Here is a 25094-nt window from a genome sequence, read left to right as displayed (position 1 = left end):
ATCCCATCTTCAAAAGAAAAAAATCCAACAATGAATACCAATCTATAGATAATTCAGATGTTGGAATTAACAAACAAGAATTTTAAAGCAGCAATTATAACTATGCTCAAGAAGGTAATGGAAAATATGATCACAGTGAAGAAAGCAAATCTCATCAGAGAAATAAAAACTATTTAAACAAACAAAAAAGTTTTTAAAAAACTTTGAAAACTTAAAAATACAATATCTGAAAAAATGAACGCATTTGGATGGGCTACACAACACAATGGGGCTAAAATAAGGAAAAGTCAATAAAATTGAACATAGAACAATATAAATATCTGAAGAACAGAGAGAAAAATGTTTAAAAATGTAATAAAGCCTCAAGGACCTAAGGGACAATATCAAAAATTCTAACATATATTTACTTGAAATCACAAAATGAGAGAAGATTGAATAAGAACAGAAAAAGCATTTGAAGATATAATGGTTAAAATTTTTCCAAGTTTGTTTAAAGATATAAATTTACAAATCTAATAAGTTTAGTAAACTTCCAGCATGATAACTATGAAGAAAAACATGTTAGGCACATCATAGTGAAACTACTGTAAACAGATTATAAAGAAAAAATGTTCAACACACCCAGAGAGAAACAACATACTACATTACATGGAGGGTAACAATGATTCAAATTTCTGCTGACTTCCTATCAGAAACTATGGAAGCCAGAAGGTAGCAGAAAACCATCTTTAAAGCTGAAAGAAAAAAAAATGCCAACTCAGAATTCAATATGCATGCAAAATATCCTTCCAACATGAAGGCAAAATAAAGATATTTTCATTTACAAAATTAAGAGAAATTCATTTCTATTAATAGAAGACCTACACTTTAAGAAAGGCTAAAAGAAGCTCTTCAGGATGAAAGGAAATAACAGGTGGATGTTTTTAATTAAAAAAAAAAAAGTATGACTATTTCAGCAAAAAAATGTAACACTGTCATGTAGGTTTTTAAAGTACACATATGTAAGGTACAATAATTAATAATAAAGAATAGAGAAGAGGTAAAAGGACCTTCAGTTGAAAAAGTTTCTACATTTTACATGAAGTTATACAATATTAACCCTAATTAGACTGAAACATTAAAGATATATATTGTTATCCTTGGAAAAACTACTAGAAACAATAGTACAATAAAATATAACTTAAAAGCCAAAAGATTAATTACAATATAATATTTTAAATTTTTCAAATAACCTACAAATAAGCCAAATGAGGAGTATACGAGGAACGAAAAACACAGGGACAATTAGAAAACAATAAAAGCAAAGTTCTAAATCCCATAATGCCAATAATTACATTAAATGACACAGTAATTAAGATACAGATAATCAGAATGATAAAAAATTATATGCTATCTAAAAAAAACCCAAGTGGGATAGAGAGGGGAAATAGAATGAGGAGCATGGGGAGAACATATCAATACAAAAACACACACTGGGGGGTAGGGCAGAAAAAGTAAGACAAATAGACATAGATAGTAGAAAGATATCTAAACATCAGTAATGATAAATATAAATAGATTTAAATCTTCATTTAAAATATAATCATTTTCAGACTAACTTAAGAAAAAAAGAATGCCAGCTATATGCTATTATGAACCATACCGAAAAAACATAGATGATGAAAAAGAGGTACACCTGTAAAATCCTAACCAAAAGAAAACCTATCATATCACACAAAACAGAATTTAAGGAAAAAAGAATTACTAGAGATGAAGATGGTCACTACATGATGATAAACAGTTCAAATCATCTGGAAGATACAATTCCAAATTCTAGGTACCTAATAAATCTAAACTTGCATGTAGCAAATAAGTTTCAAAATTAAAGCAAACATTTATGAAATTAAGATTAAATCCACCAGCATACTGCAAAGTTTTAACATACCTCATTCAGCAACTCACAAATCTAGCAGTTAGAAAATCAGTAATCACATATAGAATTTGAACAGCATAATAAATTAGCTTGACCTAAGCAACATATATAAAATATGCATGCAATGCATGCAACTACAATTGGGGAAAACACACTCTTTTCAAGTATACATGGAAAATTTCTAAAAACTGAACACTGTACAAAGCCATAAAGCTAGTCTCAACAAATTTCAAAGGAGTGGTATCATATTCTCTGACCATAATGCAATTAAGTAAAAAATTAGTGATGACAAGAACAAAAAAAGTTAAAAACATATCTTAAAATAGCTTATGAGTTAAGCAAAACAACCATGAAGGAAATTAGAAAATACTTCAAATTTAATAATAACAAAATAACTATATATCAAATGTTGTGGAATGCAACTAGGTGGGTATGTAGAGAAAATCTATGGCCTTAGATGCTTTTCATTAGAAAAAAGACTAAAAATTAATCAGCTAAGCATCCAAACTTAAGGAGTTAGAAGAAAACAGGATACCCAAAAAGTCAAAGGAAAAAGATATTAAGAAAATAGAAATTAATGAAATAGGAAACAAATATATCTAGAAAGGCTTAAGAAAGCCAAAAGTTAGTTCTTTCAAAAAATGAAAGTGAGAAACTTCTGGTAAGACTGATGAAAAAATACAGAGGGTACAAATAATTAATATTTTGTATGAAAACAGGAACATAATGTTTACTCTCAGAAACAGCTGAGAGTAAACAGAAAATAAGAGGATTTTATGAACAATGTTAGCCAAAAACTTTGAAAACATAAATTAAATGGATAAAATAAAACTTACAAAAGGCACTCAAAAAGAAATAGAAACATTAAAGGACATTTAATCAGTAGTTAAATATTTCCACAAACAGAAGCTTTACAAAATATTTGAGGAACAATAATTCTAATCTTACATAAACTCTTTGAAAGAACAAAATAAAAGAAATTTTTCTCATGCACTTTATGAGAAAAGCATGACCCTGATTCCAAAACCAGACAAAGGCAGCTAAGATGGAAAAATTACAGGCTAATATCTCTTATGAACACAGATTTTTTTAAAAAACATGCAAATACTAGCAAACTGTTCCAAGCAATGTATGAATCATAATGAAGTTAATTTATATCAGGAATGCAAGGTTCATTTAATATTAGAAAATTAGCAGATTAAAAGAAAAGAAACATAGGATTATCTTAATAAAGTTTGATAAAATTCAACATTTATGATAAAACTGTTAGAAAACTAGAAATAGTAGATAACTTCCTCTAACCTGATAAATGACAGCTACCACCATAAGATCATATGATAAATGTAATACTTAATAGTGAAATGTTGAAAGCATTCCCTTTAAGATCAGAAACAAGACCAAAATGCCCACTATCATTACCTCTATTCAATATTGTATTTAGAGGTTCTAGTTAGGACAGTAAGAAACCAGTTTTTAAAACATAAAAGATAAAAAGATTAGAAAAAAGAGGGAAAATTATTATTATTTGCAAATAATAATGACCAATTACTAAAAAAGTAAACCACTGTGAACATGAGATTTTAACAAGAATGTTTATAACAAAATCAGCACACCAAAGTCAATTGAGATACCACTTCACTCCCACTAAGATGGCTAGAAATCAGAAAGTCAGATAATAGCAAGTGTTGGCAAGGACATGAAGAAATCAAAACCCCTATACACTGCTAGTGGGGATGTAAAATGGTACAACCACTTTGGAAAACAGTCTAGCAGTTCCACAAATGATTAAACATGGAGTTATCAGGCCACCCAGCAATTCCACTCCTAGATATACACCCAAGAGAAACTAAAGCATATGTCTACACAAAAAACTTGTACATAAATGTTTATAGCAGATTTATTCATTTTAGCCAAAAGGTGAAAACAACCCAAATGTCTATCAACTGATGAATAAACAAAATGTGGCCTATCCACACAATGGAATATTATTTAAGCATAGAAAGAAATGCAGTACTGATACATACAACAACATGGATGAAACTTGCAAAAACATTATGTTAAGTGAAAAAAGTCAGTCACAAAAGACCACATATAATGTGAATCCATTTAAATGAAAAGTCCAGAAAAGGCAAACAGAGAGACAGAAAGTAGATTAGCAATTGCTTGGGACTAATGAGGATAAAGGGTTAGGGGAGTGATAGCTAAAGCGTACAGGGTTTCTTTGGGAGATGATGAAAATGTTCTAATATTATATCAATGATTACACATACCTGTAAATATACTAAAGTACACTAAATTGTACACTCTAAATGAGTGAATTGTAAAATAGGTGAACTAGATCTCAATAAAGTGTTTTTCTTAAAAAAAAAAGTCAACTGTATTTCTACACATCAGCAAAACACTATTAGAAAATATATTTTACTTTATAATGTGCCAAAATGTAATCAAGCTCTTAATGGAGAAAATTACAAAATTTTACTAAAAGGAGATTAAATAAATAAAAGGATATATAATGTTCATGTATTAGAAGTCTTAATAAAAATGTCAATTCTCCTCAAATTGTTCCACAGATTAACTGCAATTCCAATCAAAATCCTAAAATCTCCTGTAATTTTAGGCTGAAGGGAGGGAGGAATAGGGGGTTACTTCTTCATTATAGAGTTTCTGTCTGCAATGATAAAAAAAGGTCTGGAAATAGACAGTGGTGATGGCTACACAACACTGTAAACCTCCTGTAATATTTGAGAAGCTGATGGTTAAAATTTATAATGAAGACCAAGGGCCAACAATAGCCAACACACTCATTAAGGTAAGAACAAAAGGAAATGTACTCTCACAGCTACCAAGACTTCTAAAGCTATGGATAGGCCTCAGTGTAGGGAAAGAATAGAGCCCAGTAAAAGATCCATCCAAACCTATCAGGAAACTTGATTTATAAACAGCAACCCTGGCTGATCAAATTAGGTATCTATACCCCTATCTCATATCGTGCACAAAATCAAATCTGGGTGGATAACACACTTAAATGGAAAACAACTATTTAGAAGACAATGCAGAGCAATCAGAAGATTAGAAAATTGGAAGAGTAATGAGAAGGAATTAGTGTTACTAATATTACAACATATTATAAAGAATCCTTAAAAACAATGTGATACTAAAGCATGGGTAGACAGAATAGAAAGTATAGAAACATACCAAAGTACATAAAGGAATTTAGTATGGTAAAAGTGGCATCTCAAACCAGTAGAGAAAAGATAGACTTTTTAGTAAATGATATTGGTATAACTAAATTGAATATATATTTAACATCATAAACCACATAAAATAAAAGTGGATCAAAGACATATCTGTAAAAACTAAAACCACAAGAGTACTAGAAGAAAACAGGGGACAATTCCTTTATAACCTGAGAGTGACTCAAAATCCTGAAGCTATTAAATCAAAACTGATAAATTCAATTGAATAATTTAAGAAATCCTTCATGGCAAAAAATATCAAAAACAAAGTCAAGATATATTATGCTAAGTGAAATACACCAGATATAAAGGACAAAAACCGTATGAATCCATTAGTATGAGATACATAGAGTAGGCAAATTCATAAAGACAGAAAGTAGAGAACAGAGGTTACCAGAGTCTGGAAAGGGGAGAAATAGGGAGTTATTTCTTAATGAGTATAGAGTTTCTGTTTGGGATGATGAAAAAGGTCTGGAAACAGCAGTGATGGCTGCACAACATTGCAAATGTATCTTAATGCCGTTTGGTTGTACACTTAAAAATGGTTAAAATGATAAACCTTGTTATGTATATTTTACCACAATAAAAACAAATGAGGGTGACCAGATAAACAAACAATAAAAAAAGAAGACAAATGACAAATGGGAGTGGAGGTGTGGGTAACATTTGCACCTCACATCACAAAAGAGTTTACCTCCCTAATACATAAAAAAGAAATCAGTGAGAAAAAAAGACCAATAACCTAACCCAATTTAAAAATAAACAACAGATGTGATAGAACAGTTCATAGAAAGAGAAAGAGAAATTGCCCATCATCATATGAAAAGATATTCAACATCACTCATCAGAGAAATGAAAACTAAAACTGTACTGAAATATATTTTTCATCAGATTGGGGGAAAAAATTAACAACATACTCTCATGAGAAAGCTATAAGAAAAGTTACCCTTTTATACTGCTGATAGGAACACAAATTGTTATATCCACCATCAAAGGCAATCAGCAATATCTAGAACAATAGGAATGCACACACCCTTTCATCAAACAACCTCACTTCTAGGAATTTATCCTACAGACATGCTAGCACATGTGCAAAATATATATGTACAAGGTTATTGCAGCATTGTAGCAGATGGTAAAAAGTCAGGAACAATCCAAATATCCATCAATAGGAAACTGGTTAAATAAATTATGGATTTCTTTCCACACAATGGAAAATTACATGCTATAAAAAACAAGAACTTCTCTATTGGGATGTACAAAGAGCTCCAAGATACAAAGTTAAGAGCAAAAAGCAGAATAGTGTATATAGTATGCTTTTGTATTGAAAGGGAAGGAGAAATAAGAATATACACTTACATTGTATAAAGAAACACTGGAAAAATATATAAGAAACTAATAAAAACTGTTGCCAGAGGAAGCAAGGGATGGAGTAAGCAGACAATTGCAGTGGAGAGGATAAAAATGGAAACAAGATATTTTACTGCACTTTTTTCTATTTTGACTTGAGATATGTGAATGGATTTCTTATTAAAATTGTCTTAACTTGATGGGGGTTTCTAATTCAAGGGTACATGTATTAGTCAAAACTCAAAAAATACAATGTACATTTAATTACATGTATGACTTTTATCTCAAATGAAAAAAGAAAACCCTAAATACTTATCTCTAGTTAATTACAAGCATGGTGAAGTATTCGGGAGGAAGTATACTTAATCTGTAATGCAGACAGAACATAATTTAGATTACTAGTGAATAGAGAGCTGGAGAGACATATGACAAAGCAACTACAGTGAAATGTTCACTGCAGGATCTAGAAGGTACCTACAGGAACACTCAACATAAAATTCTCTCATCTGTATGTTTGAAATTTCACAATAAAGTATTTTCTAAGTTTGTATTAAAATTTTAAAAATAGAGAACTCATGAATCAATAGACAACTCAGAAAAATAGGCAAAAAAACACAAACAGGTGTTTAATAGAAGACACCAATGTTCCATAAACATATGAAAAGCTGCTCAACCCTACTTGTAGTCAGGGAACTACAAATTTCAAAAGCACCTTGAGATACCATTACTCAGCTGTCAAGACTGGCAAAAATTATAATCACTACCAAATGTTGAAGACGAGGTAGAAATAACCCAAAACCCAAATGTCCACTAACATTAGAATGGGTCACTAAATTGTGAGATAGTCACACAATGAAATACACTATGAAGCAGTGAGGGTGAAATGAACTAATAATCCCCTTACCCACAGAAAAGAATCTCAAAATACATTTTAAGTAAATGATGCAAGTAATTTAAAAAGTATGATTCTAATTATATTAAGTTCAAAAATAGGCTAAACAATTTAGGCATAGAGATATGATAAAACTATAAAGAAAAGCAAGGAAATAATTTATGAAAAAAACAGAATAGTGGTTACCCCTTGGAGGAGATTGCAATTATAATGAAGAAAAGGTACAGAAGTGGTTTCTAAGGTATTTATAATGTTCTCTTTCTTAACCTGGATGGCAAGGTACATTAGTGTTCATTATTATTAATATGTTTTTATACACTCTTTTGTGAATATATTTCACAAGTTGTTAAATATGAAAAATTTCAGCACCATTATTACCCATTTTTAAGAATTAAAGAAGCACTCTTATCATTAATGTAAACATTCAAATGAAATTGTTTAATAGATATCTCAACCTTAACATGATCCAAAATCCTGATTTCCAACCCCTGTTCCCTCACCCCCTTCCCCACACACACACGTTCTTCCTGTTGTCTTTCCCCCCTCAGTAAATGGCCTCTACAGCCTTCCAGCTGCTCAGTCCAAACCCTGGAGTCATCTGTGCTTCCTCTCTTTCTCTCACTCAAACCCCACACCCAAACCATCTGCGAATCGTATTAGCACTCTTTCAATCCATTCACTTCTCACCTACTGCTTCATACCACCCCAATCCAAGTCACCAACATGTCTCACGTGGGTAAGTCCAACAGTCTCCTTCCTGGTCTCTGTTTCTGTCCTGTCTACTTTATTCTTAACAGGCAACCAGAATGATTATTTTAAAATGTAAATTAGGGCAAGCTGTCCTTTGCTCCAAACCCACCTATAGCTCCCTGCGTCTCTCACAGTGAAAGCTAAGAATCCACAGGACAGCTCCTGCTATACCCCTAACCCTCTCTCCATCACAGTGAACTCCGGACTCTGCTCAACCTGGCCAAGCTGGCTGCAGCCCTGGGCCCTCCCTTGGGATCCACGTATTCACTTCCAAACTTCCTTCATTGCAAAAGCTCAAATGTCACATTAGAGAGGTTCACTGAACTACCCTACATGACATTGAAAAATCCCATCCTATAACCCGGCACTTTCTTCCCCCTCACCTTGTGGATCATTCTCCATCTTAGCACCATCTAATCGATCATATACTTTATTTATTTACTGTCTTCCTCCACTCACTAGAATGAAAGCATCACATGACAAGAATTTTTACCTGTTTTGCTTCCTACTATATCCTCAACATTTGAAAGAAGCCTAATTAAGGGCTTAATAATATCTGAATTAAGGAATAACCTTTATAAAATTGTTTTTTAAACAATAAGCATTTATTATAATAATAAAAAGTACTTCAATTCATAAAATGATAAATTGTGTTATCACTATAAACAGACATGAAAGAATAAATTAAACATCACTAAATAAAATATCAAGCACATGTAAACTTTTCCCTGAATGTAAACCCTTTGTTTCCAAAGGCAAGCAAAAAAATAGTAGGAATCTAATTTGCAATAAATTAAAAACTGATTTTTAAAGAAATCAAGAAAAGCAAAATATGTCACACTTTTACAAAGCAAAACTGAAATAAAGCTATTACTTGAACCTACACCTCAACAACTAAAGTAATGTACTCTTGCTATAAAGCTAAAAGCAAAAGTAGAAAGCATGTCCTAACTCCTAAAAACAAGCATTTATTACTTGCCACACCAACAGGGAAACAGGAAGAGTAAAGAGTGCAGACTAGAAGAAACACTAGGTTAGCCCTTTCATTTTTATAAAAAAAGAAACTGAGGAACTGAAATAACCTGTGGGAAACTTAAAAAAAAAAAAAAAACTCTATCAAATTTAGCAACAACGGAAAAATACTAGAAGCAAAAAAACAATTTACTTTGCCTGTTCAATTGTGATCTTGCTATAGCAAAATTCAGCTTTTATAGAACTAGAGACAAAATATATCTCCATGGAAACAATATTCCCAAGCATACATGTGAGCCTGAGAAGTATGGTTTTCTATGCAGGTCTTCACATCCTAAATATACATATCGGATTTGGGGTAGGGAGGTACTGAGAAGAGCACAGCTTTGTGATCAGGTCTGGATTTGAATTCTGGCTCTACCAAAATTCACTTTGATTTAGGCAATTTTTGTCCTATCTGAACTCCAGTTTTTTAATCAGCAAAATGGGGATCATTAAGACCTACCTTGTAAGTTTGCAAGAATGTAAGAAAGTATAAGTCACCTAATTCAGATCTGGTACATTCCTGGCTACAGTCGACCTGCAGGCCTTCTGACATTTTAATCACAGTTGCATAAAGCTCAATAAGAACCACCATCTTCTGATTGCCTCTGTTAGCTTTACAGCACTAGCCTATCACTGAGAATTCTACCAACAAGAGGGATGGAAATGTTAATGTTGCTATCAACAGGAACCTGTCAATTACCTGACAGCAGCCATTAGGTGCTACTTATTGGAGGCAAAATAAAAAATAGCTTAAGATTTTTTTAAGATGTAAAATTGACTAGAGTTGTGACCCCTGATCAATTATACCTTCTCAAAACTAGAAAAGATCTAGTAGGGTCATTCAGCAAGAATCCTTTCCACAGTAGATTAGATGACCAATTTCTGCTTAAAGGATTCTAGTTTAAACCAAACTCTCACTCAAACAGGTAGAAGGTTATTACATTCTCTGACCCTTCTAATTATCAGAAAAGGCTTTTTTCCCCCCCTTAAATGGATAGATGATGAAAAAGTGAATGATACTGTATAAATGCCATCCTATACTTCTGGAAATAAAAATCTTCACTGTTTTCATGTGGGGTACGAAATGATATTCTCTTTAATAATAATTCTTTAATAAAAAAGTTCCAAAAATGCATCTTGAAACTTATATTTACATCTTCATAACAAAACACATCTTAGAAAGTCTGCCTTATAAATATACAAAACATAAAGAAAACATACCTGGGATAATATCATTGATGTGCAATAGAATTGTATTTTCAACACTTGCAAAACTACAAAGCTGTACTCCATCAAATCTTCCATCCCAGTTGCCAATAGGGTTATCCTAGAAATTAAATAACAGAATAAACTTTAAAACTCCCCCCCAATAAAATGTAAATATGAAAGTCTGTACTTTCCATAAGAGAATCCTCCAAAATGTGTTACACTGAAAAATTTTAACTATGTTGCCTAAAAGAAAGAAAGAATATATTAGGAATAATTGTCATAGTAATAAGGCTTTGTTTTTTTGTTCATTTGTTTTTGGAAAAATGAGATCCAAGAATAATCAAGTTATAGTAAACCCACAGATGGGCAAGGAATCAAGTGGTCTTCATACTTTACTAGTCTACGTAATAACACCCATATGAAGTTTAGAGACACATCATTTTGCATAGGAAGGTTTATTAATTATTATTTCACCGAGAAACCTGCCTCTAATTAGCCCTACCTTGCTCTGATCATTCCTTTTTATTCCCCGAGCACTTAAATAGTCAATTTAAACTTCTGTAGGCCTTTCTGTAGGTAGAAAGTCTGCTTTTTAATTGTTCTTTCCTTATTTTATGGGTACACAAGAATTTCCTCCAAAGTGGAGATGTTTATATTTAATTATTTTATATTCCAATGTAGCAACAACTAGTACAGGGCTGTTCATGGAGCTAGATTAATAGATGAGCCAGTCTAGCAACTGCCCTGAGCACCAATGTATTATGGCATGCTAAAATGTCCCTGGAAACAGAAGGAGATGGAGAAAAATGTATTTGTTAGAACTTTCCTCTCAAGGAGCATACTAAAAGTGCTTGGAATGAATGCTCGCACAAAACAACTGGCGGATGGGCAGAGGCAGGGGAAGAAGCCGCACAGGGCAAACCTCTTGGCAGCTTGACCCAGGCAAACAAGATGATCCCGACCACTCTCTGAAACGGGTAAAGCCCAAACAGCTTTTGCCACGTTTGGGGCTCTGAGCCAAATAACCCAAAGCAAAGGGAGATGATCTCCAACAACCAGTGGCTCCATCCAGGCCACAACTTCTCCTCTAAAGAGTGAATTCACATTTAAAGAATATTGGTTCAAAGGGGTGCTTTATGGTTAGCTATCTTGAGGGACCCAAGTTTTACCCTGGCCCCAACTTTTCAAATAATCTGAGTTCAGTGAAGGCTTGTTTAGTAACTAACAAGTATCAAATAGAATTTCCTACTAACAGAATTTCTGAGCACAGGGTAACAGAAACTTACGCTAGAATAGTCATCATTCATACCCTACCAACCAAGTGGCAAACCTGAATAGATAAAAATGACAACTAAAAACATTTCCATCGTGAATAAAAATGACTATTACTCACATCCTCTCCTAACTCATTCAGTAATTTTGTGTTCTAGTGTTCAATAATTCTGTATGAATTTCCTTCTTTATATCTAACAAATTCTTGCCCATATTTTCAATCTACAATAAAAATGTTCTTAGCCTTTCTCTTCTCATTCTCTTAATGCCACAGGTATAACTCAACCTGCCGTATTGGAGTGTACCTATTATTACAAGTATAAGGTTACATAAAAAATGAGTGACACAAACCAAAGGACAAATATTGTACGATTCCACTATATGAGGTACATAGAACAGGCAAATTCAGAGAGACAGGAAGTTGAAAGTGTGGTTAATGGGTTGGGAAGAGCGGGCAGTGATTGTTTACTAGGTACAGGGCTTCAGTTTGGGATAATGAAAAAGTTCTGGAGATGGATAGTGGTGATGGTACAACAATATGAATATACTTAATACTACTGAACTGTACACTTAAAAATGGTTAAAATGGTAAATTTTATGTTACTTATATTTTACCACAATAAATAAAGGTTTTTTTAAACGAGTGATATCCTATGAGAATATCCTAATTGTCTATTCCTCAAAAGCAATGTGGTTTTCCTTTACACAGGCATTTTCTATAAACAGTTTTTACACTACTCATTTAAATCAGATCAGCAAATATAATTTTGTAAAATATCACAAAAAGAAAAACAGATTACAAAAAAAGAAAATAAAGAAATACAGAAATAAAGAAAAATAAGATATCACATACTATATTGGGGGTGGTTTGTTTTGTCTACTGGTCAGCTATAACAAGGCAAATTTAAAGACTGAGAATATTATTCTAGTTTATTCAAACTGGAAAAAGAGGAATTCTATATCTAGACTCCTGTCCCATTTCAATGTTCCTTTACCAATAATAAATTAGAACATGTTCTTTAAAGTACTCCAAATTAGTCCATTTTAAATACTCAAAGTGTTCAATTTGTAACTAAATTGGTCATAAAACTAATACATATATTCATAAAGATATTTAATCCAAAATTTTCTTACCATGTCCACACCAACAAAATATCCTAAGCTTTCTTTTCCTGGCAAAACATCACAGAATATAACTGTTCCAGATTCTATTGTTTCTCCAACCTTCAAAGAAACTCTGGAGTTTATTTCCAAAGGGGGAAGTTCAACCTGCATTGTGTCCACTGGGCCTGCGTAATCACTTTCCAATCCAGGGTCATCATCTTCTATGATTTCTAGCTTGTCCAATGCAACAAACACTCCACAATCTTCATCACACTGAAAAAGCTGTTTCCCTTGATATACCCCATCAGTGAAACCTTGGCCACGACCTTCTTCCTAGTTTTTAACAGAGAGAAAAAAAATAGATACATATAGAAAGATGACCCATGGGAAAGAGGATCCACTCTGGGAATTTCAGGAAAATCACTCTGGAAAAATTCTAAAGGACACATATAAAAAGAAATATAATTATCAGTAGTTGTTGTTGGATTTAGGATTTTTAAAAAATAAGGAAGAAGGTATATCTGATGCTGAAATAAAATTACCTGATAATTTCAAATCATAATTCTATTATGAGAAAGCTGGGCTGGATTCTACATTGTGATTCTAACATTAATTCTGTCATAAAAAGAAAATTTTACTTTAAAAGAACAGTAATGTTAGCTGAATTTATTGATTACTTATATGCCAGCCACTGTGCTAAATCCTCTATCAATGTACCACAAAAACACTACAAGTTGTGTCTTATGAACACCATTTTAGAGACGAGGAAGCAGATTTAGAGAAGTTAAATAGCTTGATTAAGTAAGCTGACAATCCAGCTAGTAAATGGCTTAACTGGCATTCAAATCCCTAATTGTTGACAATCACTGCTTCAAAAAATTGAATCAAGAAGCAAACAAAACAGGCAATTCTATTTGCAAAAATGTCAAAATGTAATTGACATTTAAGTTCTTGAGAATGAATATTAAGTTTGGAAACATATCACAGAGTTCTTGGGTTTCTTTCCAGTAGAAATAAATTCCAGATGATTTTCACAGATATTATCTGAGAGAATTATAAGCAAGTTTAAATTGCTGTAACTTATTTAAAAAAATCTTATATCTCAATTGTCATTACTTACTAGCACACATTAAGAACTGAGAAACCTATAGATGATAATGTCACAAGATAATTAACAATTTTTGATGTAACTATTTACAACTGATAAGAGTTTATTTCTAATAAGGCAATGTTACAATTTCTAAGATATAAAAGTCTGCAATAACCATACGATCTACTTGTATGTTCCTACTACAGCATGTAGTTTTTTAAAAGTTTCAAGCATCATCTTTACATCATCTCAATTCATCATTAAAAAGTAAATCCTAAGAATTATGAACATTAAGTTACAGAAGACTTCTGGGAAAACTAATTTTGTACTTAAAGGGGAAAAATACATATGTGCATACAAATATACACAGAAACACAAAAACACAGACACAGCCCACTAAAATGGTTTATCAAACTTACCAGCAATTCTACTCCAAAGAATATTCCCGACACCGTCCTCTCTGCTAATAAGGGTCCTCTGAAGCGCACAACTCCGGGAAATTTTTCTTCCCCAGATCTCAGCTGTACTTTCACAGGGCAGCCCACGTCTATTTGGAGGCCTTTACTTAGTCTGTTTCTGTTTTTAAACAGACTGAACCTCTCCTCACAATTGGTAATTGCCAAAAGCAACTCTGTGAATTTTTCATTTATTTCTACAACATCCTTTTCATCAACAAAGAGAACTGCATGAGGTTGCTCTAGAATTTTTAATCCAATCTGATTTTTCTTGCCTTTTGTAGAAGGAATCCTTGAATGCCCCACAGAACGATCTTGGATATACTGTCCTATACTCCCCTTTGGTACTTTAAGGAGCTTTTGCGTTTGTTTGTCTGTAACGCTGCATTCTTGAAGAAGCAAATAAAAAATCCGCTCTTCCCAGTAGGGCGAAGAAACTTTTTCTTGGCTCCATAAGCCTGAACTCATTGTGATATTAACTTCAAAATATTAATTCAAAAAAAGGGAACTACTGATAAGTTTGTCGTAAAACCGCAAAAGATAAATTCACTGGCAGTTCCCCAAAGCATGTTTTTAGCAATTTGGTGTCCATGCTGTAAAAAGACAGCAAATCAAAATGCCTGGTGAACAAGCAAAAATAAACTTTAGACTTCATTCTACATGACCTAAAATTAAGGTTAAAAACTTTAAAAAATCTCATTTGACCCATAAAAACACACACAATAGAATAATACCAAAAATATCCAAAAGGGCTAAAAGACATACAGTATATTACTTTTATCTACGATAACTGTGCATAATTAAGGAAATCCTATTGTAAAGTAACTTCAAAGACAGTACAATAATGTTTGTTTCCAAGACACTGAAAATTGTAAAATCAGATTCTAGTAAAAATTTTAAAGGTTACCCTTACATACATATTGACATTTTTAAACTTTAAAAAGTAGCATTCTTAATGCATCCTGTCTAACTTAAATGGCTAAGCTGCTGTATTTGAACAAAATACACATAAAACTTATAGTTTATCTAAAAGCTATCATTTTCAACCACATAGTTTAAGTAAAAAGTGACCCATCATATGATGTTGAACGTTTTTTATCAATAAAAATATCATAAAATTACATTCTGAAACTTTAACCACAATTCATCTGTATGCTATATTTTGATGGAATTAAAACATCAATGGATGGAACATTTTATCTCTGACTCAATTTCATTTCCTTAATCCTGTACATTTTGTCCTTAGATGGGCAAATGTTAATCGCATTAATCATAGCTATCATTTCATTTCTCACAATCACAAATACAATATGATTAAAGATGTTTTAAAAACCAATTTTGTAACATCAAAACTAGGACTATGTAACAAGAAGATATAATTGCATTATAGTATCAAATATAAAGTATTTTTACACCTCAATTTTAACTATGTATATGAGGAAAGAATAGACAAAAGATGACTTATTTTTATGATTTTTTTGGCTTCAAATTTTCATTTAAAATTTTTACAATAATAATAATCTTTCATAATTAAGTAGCTTCATTCTCAACCCTACTTAAACTGATGGTTAAAAACTACAGTTTCATTAATTCAAATTGAGACTTCACTTTCTTATTTTAATTAATTATTTTGCTGAAGACAATAGCTCCTATGTATTTTCTGTCACAAGAATATGGCTATTTGGTTTCTAAATACAGTACTTATTTCATCCTTCTTTCAGATAGAGGTATCCATTTCCATTTTTCTGGATAATGGCTGCAATTGATAGCACTATCATATTTACCTATTTGATTCTTGCAATTAAAATCTAAAAGCTCCTAAAACTAAAGAACCAAATTTTAAGTTTAATCATTTAACTTAATCATGAAACAATCTGGCAAATCTATACACAAAGTAACATTCCTTTTAGAAAACATGGTTAGATAATGAGGTATTCCATAACGGTAAAGTTTTTTACATGTCTGTCCCACTACAAGCTAAAATGAGACATGTGGGTTACTCAAGACAGGCCAAGAGTTTGGCACTCTTTCAAACCAACATTATTGAAATATCTGCAACATTTAGCAATGGCAAAGGCAAAGGTAGCATGAAGTAGTTATCTTTTCTTTTTCCTCCTTTTTTTGGTAATGTGTTTGTTTTAATTCCACTTGAGGGCACTGTCTACTTCAACAGGAATGGGATCAATTTATATTTGCCACTTACATAAGGCACCTGTGGAAACCTCGCTCTTGGCACCATATAAACAGAACCCCTTACAAGGGATACTCAAGCAGCTACCCAACCCCTCAGTTTGGCTCTATTCCTTTAAAGTACCAATATGAAATGTTATTTTTGACTAAAATACTTTTAAAATGTCAACACTTGCAACAAGGAAATGGCTTTATTTTTTTTCTGGATCACTGAATTATCATTAGTAATATAAGTATGCACGGCTTTCAATACGCAAGGCTTTTTATTGCATTGTGAAAAGACTTTACATTATGCATCCTGAGCACCTGTGTCTGCTTTCTATAGGTCACCTACAGTTTCTCCTTGCAATCAGCCATTTGCTGTGGTTTCCTGCAGTATGCATTTGACTCCTTTCACAGTCTTGCTGCTTTCCAACTCACTGTTTCTAATCAGTTCTGAGAAGCCAGATGGTGAAATATGTTTGGGTGTTTGAAAAAACAAACAAAGCAGCAATAACAAATATACAAAATACATTAATTTTGACAGGGTCTTCAGGAATAAAGTACACATAGGCTTTATTGAATAGATATAGTTTGGTCACTCCAAAACAGTTGAGATAATCAAAAGACAACTTCCAAAAAAGTGAGCTGTTGTTTTGGTTCTTTTTAAAATATATTTAAATATTTTTTTGGCCAAAATTTTTGTTAAAAAGGTAAAGCAATTCTATTTTGATAAGAAATTCTTTTTTAAAATTCCTAAAAATGATATCTTCAAATATTAAAATCAGAAACTTCCTTGAATCTTAATAGTTATGTATATACTAACAAGTCCTACTTTATTGGTTCTCTAGCTTAACAATTCATGTCACAATTTAAAATAAAAACCATTAGTACTAATAAAATATTATCCAGACAAAACTCAATTACTATATGCAATGCATTAGGACATTATATTTTAAATGTGATTACAAAATGGCTTTTTGAAAATCATTTAAGGGAGATGGTCCACAGCAAAAATTGATATAACTAGTTGGTTTATTAAGCAGTTGAGGGCAATAAACAGCAGATTCCAAGTATCATATTTTAAAGTGAACACAAGGAGTGGTAACTTTTTTTTCTAACTTGCATTAGCACAGTGAGAATGAGCTTAGACTCAGTAACAGGATGGGTCATGTTAGACAACTAGAACAGCCAAAGCAAAAGTTATAAAATATTTAAAAAGCATTATCCAAAATAAAAAGGACGTGGCCTTTTCTCTTTTAGAAAGAATACACTAAGAATAGGTTTGAAATGATCATATTAAAAATTAATTGTCTTCATTGCAACTGATAGAGAAAATTGAATGGGTAAGTTTATGGCTCTAGTCTAGAAATATACCAGATGATAAATTTAATGATCATTAATACTCTCAAAATACCAGTATTACAACAGAAATATGCTAATACATATTTCTCCCCACTGCAGAAATGACATAATGCCAACATTCTTCTTTCACTGGGATACCACAATAGTTAACATCTTAAGTATCCTACCAGTAAAAACTGACTCAAGACAATGGGAGGGAAAGATTTAAATCACATTGTAAATGAGCTCTTTATCAACCAGGAAGATTGGCTTGTTGGTTTGGTATTTTTATGCTCTCAGTACGGCATTAAACACTGAAAAATACAGACAATTTAAGACAAATCATCCCACGTTCACTCTGCTTCTGCCTTTAACAAAGGCCACAGGAGCCGTAAGACAACACAAGGAAAGAGAAGCACAGCCAAATTCAAAATCACAGCAGGGCAAGTGGGGGGTCAGTGTGAAGGGAGAAATTTTCATTTGTATTTTCTTACTACATTGCAGGTGGGATCACTCTGAGGGTGAATATATCACAAATGACTCATCTAAATACTATCTTCAGGCTGGATAACTGACAGATTATGAATATCCTGATAATAAGTACTGAATGAAGATTACCAAAGAGTTAAAGCACAATAATATATTTAACCCTAAAACCATGTTGAATGGAAGCCCTTTTTTTTGAGGACACTGAAGATGAGGGAACGGTTCAGGGACACTGAAGGTGTTTCTTTTGAGGACACTGAAGATGAGGGAACAGTTCAACACCGAGTTGAAAATTATCTGGTTATCTGAGCTTGATGATGGTCTGGATTCTGAGTAAAGCGGAATTCAATTGTGTTAAGATAAAGTCATTAAACCAAGATGAGGGTTGGAAGGCACAAATATTTATCAATTTTCCATGGATGCAATGGGAAGAAGATGATCAAGAAATAAGTTTTACATGAAAATATTAAAGAGCAGAATTACCACATTCTAAAAGTCAACATATAGTACAAGTGAACATCATTAGTAGCTACAGAAAATAGACAATGGTTAATTTACCCAGAAGATACAATGTCATTTTGATTCTCAAATTATCAGGTTATACTGTTCATAAGAATCTCACAAAGACAGATCTAATTCAAGAACTTTTTGTGTCTAAGCTAAGATATCCTGCTTGTTCTAAAAATCACAGGAGGCCATCTCAATCAGAGTAAAAATCACAATACTAAGTTCTGCCCCTAACTATAAATGGCAAAGAGGTAGGAAGGTCAGCATAAACACCAAAGAAAGAAGACACAGGGGCCTTTTTCCAAAAGCTTCTAGATAGCTAGAATGATTACCATTTTAAGAAAGCTAAAGAATAGGAATACAGGGATTCCATGACCAGAAAAGAAACTGAGTCTCTTTTAACGTTCCTCATAGATTAACTTGTGACACAAGTACATAGTCCCTAAAACAAATGGGATTTATAAGGTTAAACAACAAAGTCTGGCTCCCACATCTCATGTGCAAATCAGAACAAGAACTACCGCTGTCACACTAAGGTAAAACCTAGCCCCTCCACTTCCAAACTGTAAACTCCCCAAGGCCTTCACCTTTATATTCCCAGTGCCTAAACCAGTGCCTGACATATGGGAGGCATTCAACACATGAGAAATGAATGAAGTGATGACAGCGAAAGCCAAAATTCCATTTCCTCACCCTAAGTGATTAAAAGCTTCTTCCAGGTTCTAAAAAGAGAGAGAGAAAAAAAAAAGACTCATGAGTTGGGTGTATTTAATGATTTTTGCCTAAAACTTCACTAATTCTCTGGATAAAGGAAGTCACAGTCAATTTTTACACCACTTCATTGTTACACATATAAGAAAGGAAAATTTCACAATTACGAAACCAAGTTGTTTTGAGGTTCATTTGAAACTAGCATCCTAGCACCTCACCACCATGTATGATGCTTATAAATTCTGTACAACCACTGTAAAAAAAAAAAAAAAAGGCCAGGTGCGGTGACTTACGCCTGTAATCCTAGCACTTTGGGAGGCCGAGGTGGGAGGATCGCTTGAGCTCAGGAGTTCGAGACGAGCCTAAGCAAGAGCGAGACCCCGTCTCTACTAAAAATAGAAAGAAATTATATGGACAACTAAAAATATATATAGAAGAAATTAGCCAGGCATGGTAGTGCATGCCTGTAGTCCCAGGTACTCAGAAGGCTGAGGTAGGAGGATTGTTTGAGCCCAGGGGTTTGAGGTTGCTGTGAGCTAGCCTGACGTCACAGCACTCTAGCCTGGGCGACAGAGTGAGACTCTGTCTCAAAAAAAAAAAAAAAAAAAAAAACCCCAACAAATTGAAGATAATAGTGTGAAAATCAGGAACAAAATATTAATAGTTTGATCAGCAGTATAATTACTTTCTCTCTTCTTGTGTTAAAGACTCTTAAATCAAACAAAAACCATAGTTTAGGCATGCCAGACTACAGAAATCATTACTGTTTCATGTTTGTTGTTGTTTTATATAACAAGTGCCTTGGCCTTATCAGCTCCTCACAAAAGTTACTACCCAAAGGAAGGCGTCTTTGCAAGGATACCATAAAATTTTGCAGCAGAACATTAGAGAATGTTCTGGGTGTTATCATCATTCAGAGTACATGAACTTCAATAAGAATTTCCAACAAACCATTTTCTCCTAATACTGTTCTAGTTCAAATCCACCCACTACCCAGTGGGAAATGGCAGGCTAAATTCTCAGGGCCATTCAGTCTACTTGAGGCATGAGGGGGTGTGTAGAAAGCCAACACTTAATGAACACCCTTTCAAGGCCGGGGTTTTCTCTGGGAGCCAATGATTGCAAAATGAACAATCTTATTACGATCCCAATTAGCCCGAATTCAAAAGCAAGGTAGGAATGCTCCTTAGCTGAAGTAAGGATATAACTTTCCAGGGAAAACTGGGGAGAGGAAGGTGGCAGGGACTGGGGGGGAGGGGAGTTGGAAGCCTGCGCAGGCTTGGTGGCTGGAAGATGACAACCACCCTAAAACATGCAAATGCCAAGGGGTGGAATAAAAAAGATGCCAAGTACATGAATAAGCGGGCAGCTGACCCAGCTGTGCACCAAACTCAAGAACATTATCTTCCTTCAAGATTTCGTGATTTCCCCACTGATGGTTAATATGAAGGGAAAACAAAAAGAAAGAGAATACCTGTCTCAACAGGGCGCACCTTTCAACTGAAGAACTCCATTGTTGTGTAAAAGCATCTTCACCCTGGAAAGAGAGAAACTGAAAGAAAAAGCAGAACACGCCATTAACCAGGCCAGAACCCCGACTGCTGTTCCTGGAAGAGAGCCACGAACACCCCCAAACCGAACGATCCATACACCCCACGGCACAGACGTGAGGTATGACAACCCGGGGCTCTCGATGCCAACTGGGGCAGTCGGGAGCCAACCAGTGGCCCGTGCCTCAGTTTCCCCAACTGTAAATGGAGGACGGAAAAGGGAGACTGCGTCCCGCGCTGCTCCCACCCCAAGCCCTCTCTTCTCCCGGGGTCCCGACGGCGGCGACCTGTCTCCCAGGACTCGGGAGCCCTCCCGGGAAGGCTCAGGGGGGTGGGGAAGTCCGGGGGTGGGGAAGCCCAGGCTGACGTCAGCGGGCTCAGCACACCGCGGGCCTGGCCGGCTCGGGCCGGGACAAGTAACGGGCCAGCGCCGAGGGCCCGACGGTTGCCGCGGCTGCCTGAGGCGTCCTGAGGCCGGGGAGGGGCGCTCGAGGGGACCCGGCCGCCCGCAGCTCGCCGCCCGCTCGCTCACTCACCTCAGGAGGCGGGGCGTCGCCCCTACCCCTGCCTCCCTAGTCCCGGTCCTGGCCGGCCCGGCGCCCCACACCCACCGCCCTAGTATTTACCTCCGACGCGCGGCCCCCGCGCAGCCGAACCTGCTACCTGGGCCCGCCCCCACCTGCCCCGCCTCCGAACAGCCCAGGGGAGAGGGAGGGAGCGGAGGCGGAGGGCAACAGCCGTGCTAACCAATCGCAGCCCGAGCTGGATTCCTGCGCGCACTCTGATTGGGCCTTCCTGTGGCAGACCTTCCTCCAATGGCTGCCGGCCCGGCGCCGGCTGAAGGGACTTTCCGCTCTGTCAAGCTCGGTGGAGCCAAAGGGAAAGCAGAGGGGAGGGGCGGAGAACAACGGGATGGGGGCGGGGAGCTCAGGCTGATTGGGCGAAAGACTGTGGGTGCCGCGTCACCATTGGCTGATACTGGAGCCGGGGCGGGGCGCTGTGTTTCTCCCAGCTCCACCTCCCATGCCGGGTCTGGGCTCTTGCCTCAGCTGTCAAAACAGTAGGCTCCAAGGTTTGGGGCTGGGTGGGCGAGCAGTCCAGGAGAAAGCTGAGAATAGGATTCCAGGATTGCATGAAAGAGCAAAATTTCAGAATCACACCTAACTTTGAATCTTTTGTGCTTTCATTTAGACGCCGCGTGATCTGGGGAAGTCACAACCACCCTGAGCCTCAATTTCCTCATCTGTGAAATGGAGATAATAGTTGTCACTTGCCTGGCAGGATTGGAGTAACTGATTAAACTTTCTGACACGCAACAGAAGCTCAATAAAGGTTACATCTTTCTCCCCCTCAGATTCAGCCTGGGACATCTGCTGTTTCTGAACCTGTTGCCACCTGTCCCGGTTCGGAAAGAGGACTCCTAAGGGTGGTGAGGAAGGGATTTCCACACGCCCCCTCAGTCGGCCCTGCACCCCTGGCCACCAGCCAGGACTTGGGGTGTACCTAAGGATCTTTCAATTAGAAGGGAGGCTTCTGATTCCCAAAAGTGCTCAAAATATTTAAGAAAGTGCTTTTTATAATCAGTCCCAGAGCCTTGCTGCACTGGATACTCCTGTTAATTAATTCCTTCTCCTTTGACATTTTAAGTACTAATTATGGGAGAAGGTGATTAATACTGAGAAAGGAGGAGGTGTGTGTGTGTGTGTGTATGTGTGTGTGTGTGTGTTTAATCATGACACAACTTTCCCCAGTGGAAAGTGACAGTTTCTAAAGATCTGGGAATTTAAACCAGTGAATACATAAAAGCAGTCACATGAATAGCAGTAGTGATAAACAGGCCACCCCTCTTCCTTGCCATAATCACCCAAAATGAAATGGACATCTTTTGAAAACCTAAGCCACAATCCACTCCTGTCCTTCCTTTAGTCCATCCTTATCCTGTTCCCAGGCTTTATGACCACATTGCAGTAGGAAGCAATCAGATGGGAACCAGCAGGCTTGGGTGCATTGTGGCCTTAGTCTACACCATTCCCCTCCAGGTCAGGATTCCCCAATAAAGCTAGCAGGACTCAGAGGTCACAGTCTGGCTCTCTGGGAGAAAATTTCAGCCTGAAAACTGTTTTTGCTTGACCCTTATGTAAAAAGGAGGAAGGAGAAAAGAAAATGGAGTGGCAGAGAGATTTTAAGCCTTTTAGACATGGCAAAGACTCCCACTTTTTCCATTTTGCCACACTCCCCACCATTCCCTATTTTAAGCCCCTGAATGACTTCTCTCATTTGCATTATCCACTGGCCCCTAAAGGCGTTTGAGTTTGCCACTCCTGGACTGGAACATTTTCATGTCCTTTCTGATAATGATGTCTGGCGTTGCTGAGCTCTCTGCTTCAGTAGAGCTTTCTTCTCCACCAACAGTGGTCAGATACCTCCCTCTGTCCTCCTGTCACACATTCACTGAATCAGACAGTGTCAGGGCCTGACTTCATCTAAGAGATCTTCATCCAAGCCAAGCCTGACAAACAAGATTTATCTCAGTTGCCATCTCTTGTCAATTGGTAATGGCTGCCTCTAACATTGTGTTAAAGATAATTCTGAAGCTGTATTCAGGCTCACAGGGAAGACAGATGTCTGCCAGGGCATGAGATGGGGAATTAGTGTCATGGTGCTATTACTTTCAGTCTTTGATAAACCAGCCTCTCATCTTACAGATGAGAGATTAAGGTCCAGAGAAGGAAAATAACTTCCCTCCTGTCACCCAGCAGATGGGCTGAGACCCTGATTTTCCTGATTCCAAGCCAAGTTCCTTTTGCTCCTGTTTAAATGGATCCTTCAACTGAAATGCCCACCCTCTCTGCCTTCCAAATCCTCCCTCCATGTGGGGCCCAGCCAAAGTCCCGCCTTGTCCAGGGGTCTTTGTAGATGGCTCCAGCCCCCACGGATTGTCTCTGTCAATCCGCACCCCCACAGTCTGTTCCACCCAGCCTGGCCCTGGGTTCCTGTAACTGGTGGTTGAGTTACTGGGCAGGTACCAGGAAACAGCAGCGTACAAGCAAAATGCCACCCCTGCCTGTGGCAAGAAAGGCCCACAAAAACAACTGATTGCATGATCACTTACTTAATTATGGCTATGGTAAGCCTCAGGAGGAGACTTGGTCTGTGCACACCTAAAGGGTGGTTGGGCATTCGGAAAGGCCTGTGTGAGGAAGTCACCTTTAAGGCAAGGTAGGAAGAGAACGAGCAGCGGCAGTGAGAGGAAGCAAGCCTTCCAGACAAAGGGAACGGAAAGTGCATGCCCTGTTGCAGGAACTGAGAAATGCAAAGCACAGAAAGTGTGGGCACAGAAGCACCTTGGCAGCCGGGGCCAGGGCTTGGTCTGCATCCCGAGAGCAATGGGAACTCTTTGAAGGGTTCTACAGGGAAGTTAACTGTGATTCTGAACTGTCCTGTGTAGTTCTCTTACTGCACACAGCAGGAACCCAACAAGCCACTGAACTGAATGTGGCTCTCTCCGCAGGGGGTGGTAAGCTCCAGGTAGCCTGGTAGGGGCCTAGGTCAGGCCACAAGGAGACCTCAGAAGCACTGGTCATGGTTAGCGATTGGCCCCTGCCCCGTGCTTCCCAAGCTACCACAGGCTACTCCCTACTTCCAGCCTCGCCAAGTGTGCTGTTCATTCCATGCCCTACCGCCTTCTCGGTGTCTCCACCAAGCACAGCCGAAAGGGAACTCCTGTTACCCCACCCTGCCACCCTTCCTCCTCCCTGTCTCAGGAATGGCAGCTTCCCGTCGTTCATCCAGCCTCCCACGGCTCAGCCACTTTCCCACCAGCCCTGTAAATATGGGTGCTCAGAATGAGCACAGAGCCAAGGGACGAGGCTAACCGGACTGGGTAACCCCCAGCAATGTTTCTGTACAAGCGCTTCCTCCACCGGAACCCAGTACAGGGTTTTGGTCAATGGATGATGAGTTGAGAGTCCTCCATGCCCGAGATGTTCTGGCTTCTCAGGGAAGGGAAACTCCAGGTGACACAAAGCATTCTGTCTAGG

The 25094-nt window shown here is 36.6% G+C and overlaps 1 protein-coding gene across 10 annotated transcripts in view; it reads right to left on the bottom strand.

Moving 5' to 3' along the window:
* Nucleotides 1-21753, bottom strand: part of CYLD (CYLD lysine 63 deubiquitinase) — a 64983-nt gene extending 43230 nt beyond the window's left edge. Inside the window, exons 1-6 of one of the 10 annotated variants that reach the window (XM_045534053.1) lie at nt 21681-21728; nt 20979-21056; nt 19487-19515; nt 14252-14907; nt 12773-13075; nt 10379-10484 (exon numbers count right to left, since the gene is read on the bottom strand). In XM_045534053.1, coding sequence (XP_045390009.1) covers nt 10379-10484; nt 12773-13075; nt 14252-14755 — 913 coding nt within the window. In that variant the 5' untranslated portion in view covers nt 14756-14907; nt 19487-19515; nt 20979-21056; nt 21681-21728. The other 9 variants (XM_045534050.1, XM_045534052.1, XM_045534051.1 and 6 more) reach the window with 9 other exon arrangements.
* Nucleotides 21754-25094: the final 3341 nt, after the last annotated feature.

The sequence above is a fragment of the Lemur catta genome, chromosome 20 (genome assembly GCF_020740605.2).
Source record: "Lemur catta isolate mLemCat1 chromosome 20, mLemCat1.pri, whole genome shotgun sequence".
Lineage (NCBI taxonomy): Eukaryota > Metazoa > Chordata > Mammalia > Primates > Lemuridae > Lemur > Lemur catta.
This window is presented reverse-complemented; position numbering and strand designations above follow the sequence as displayed.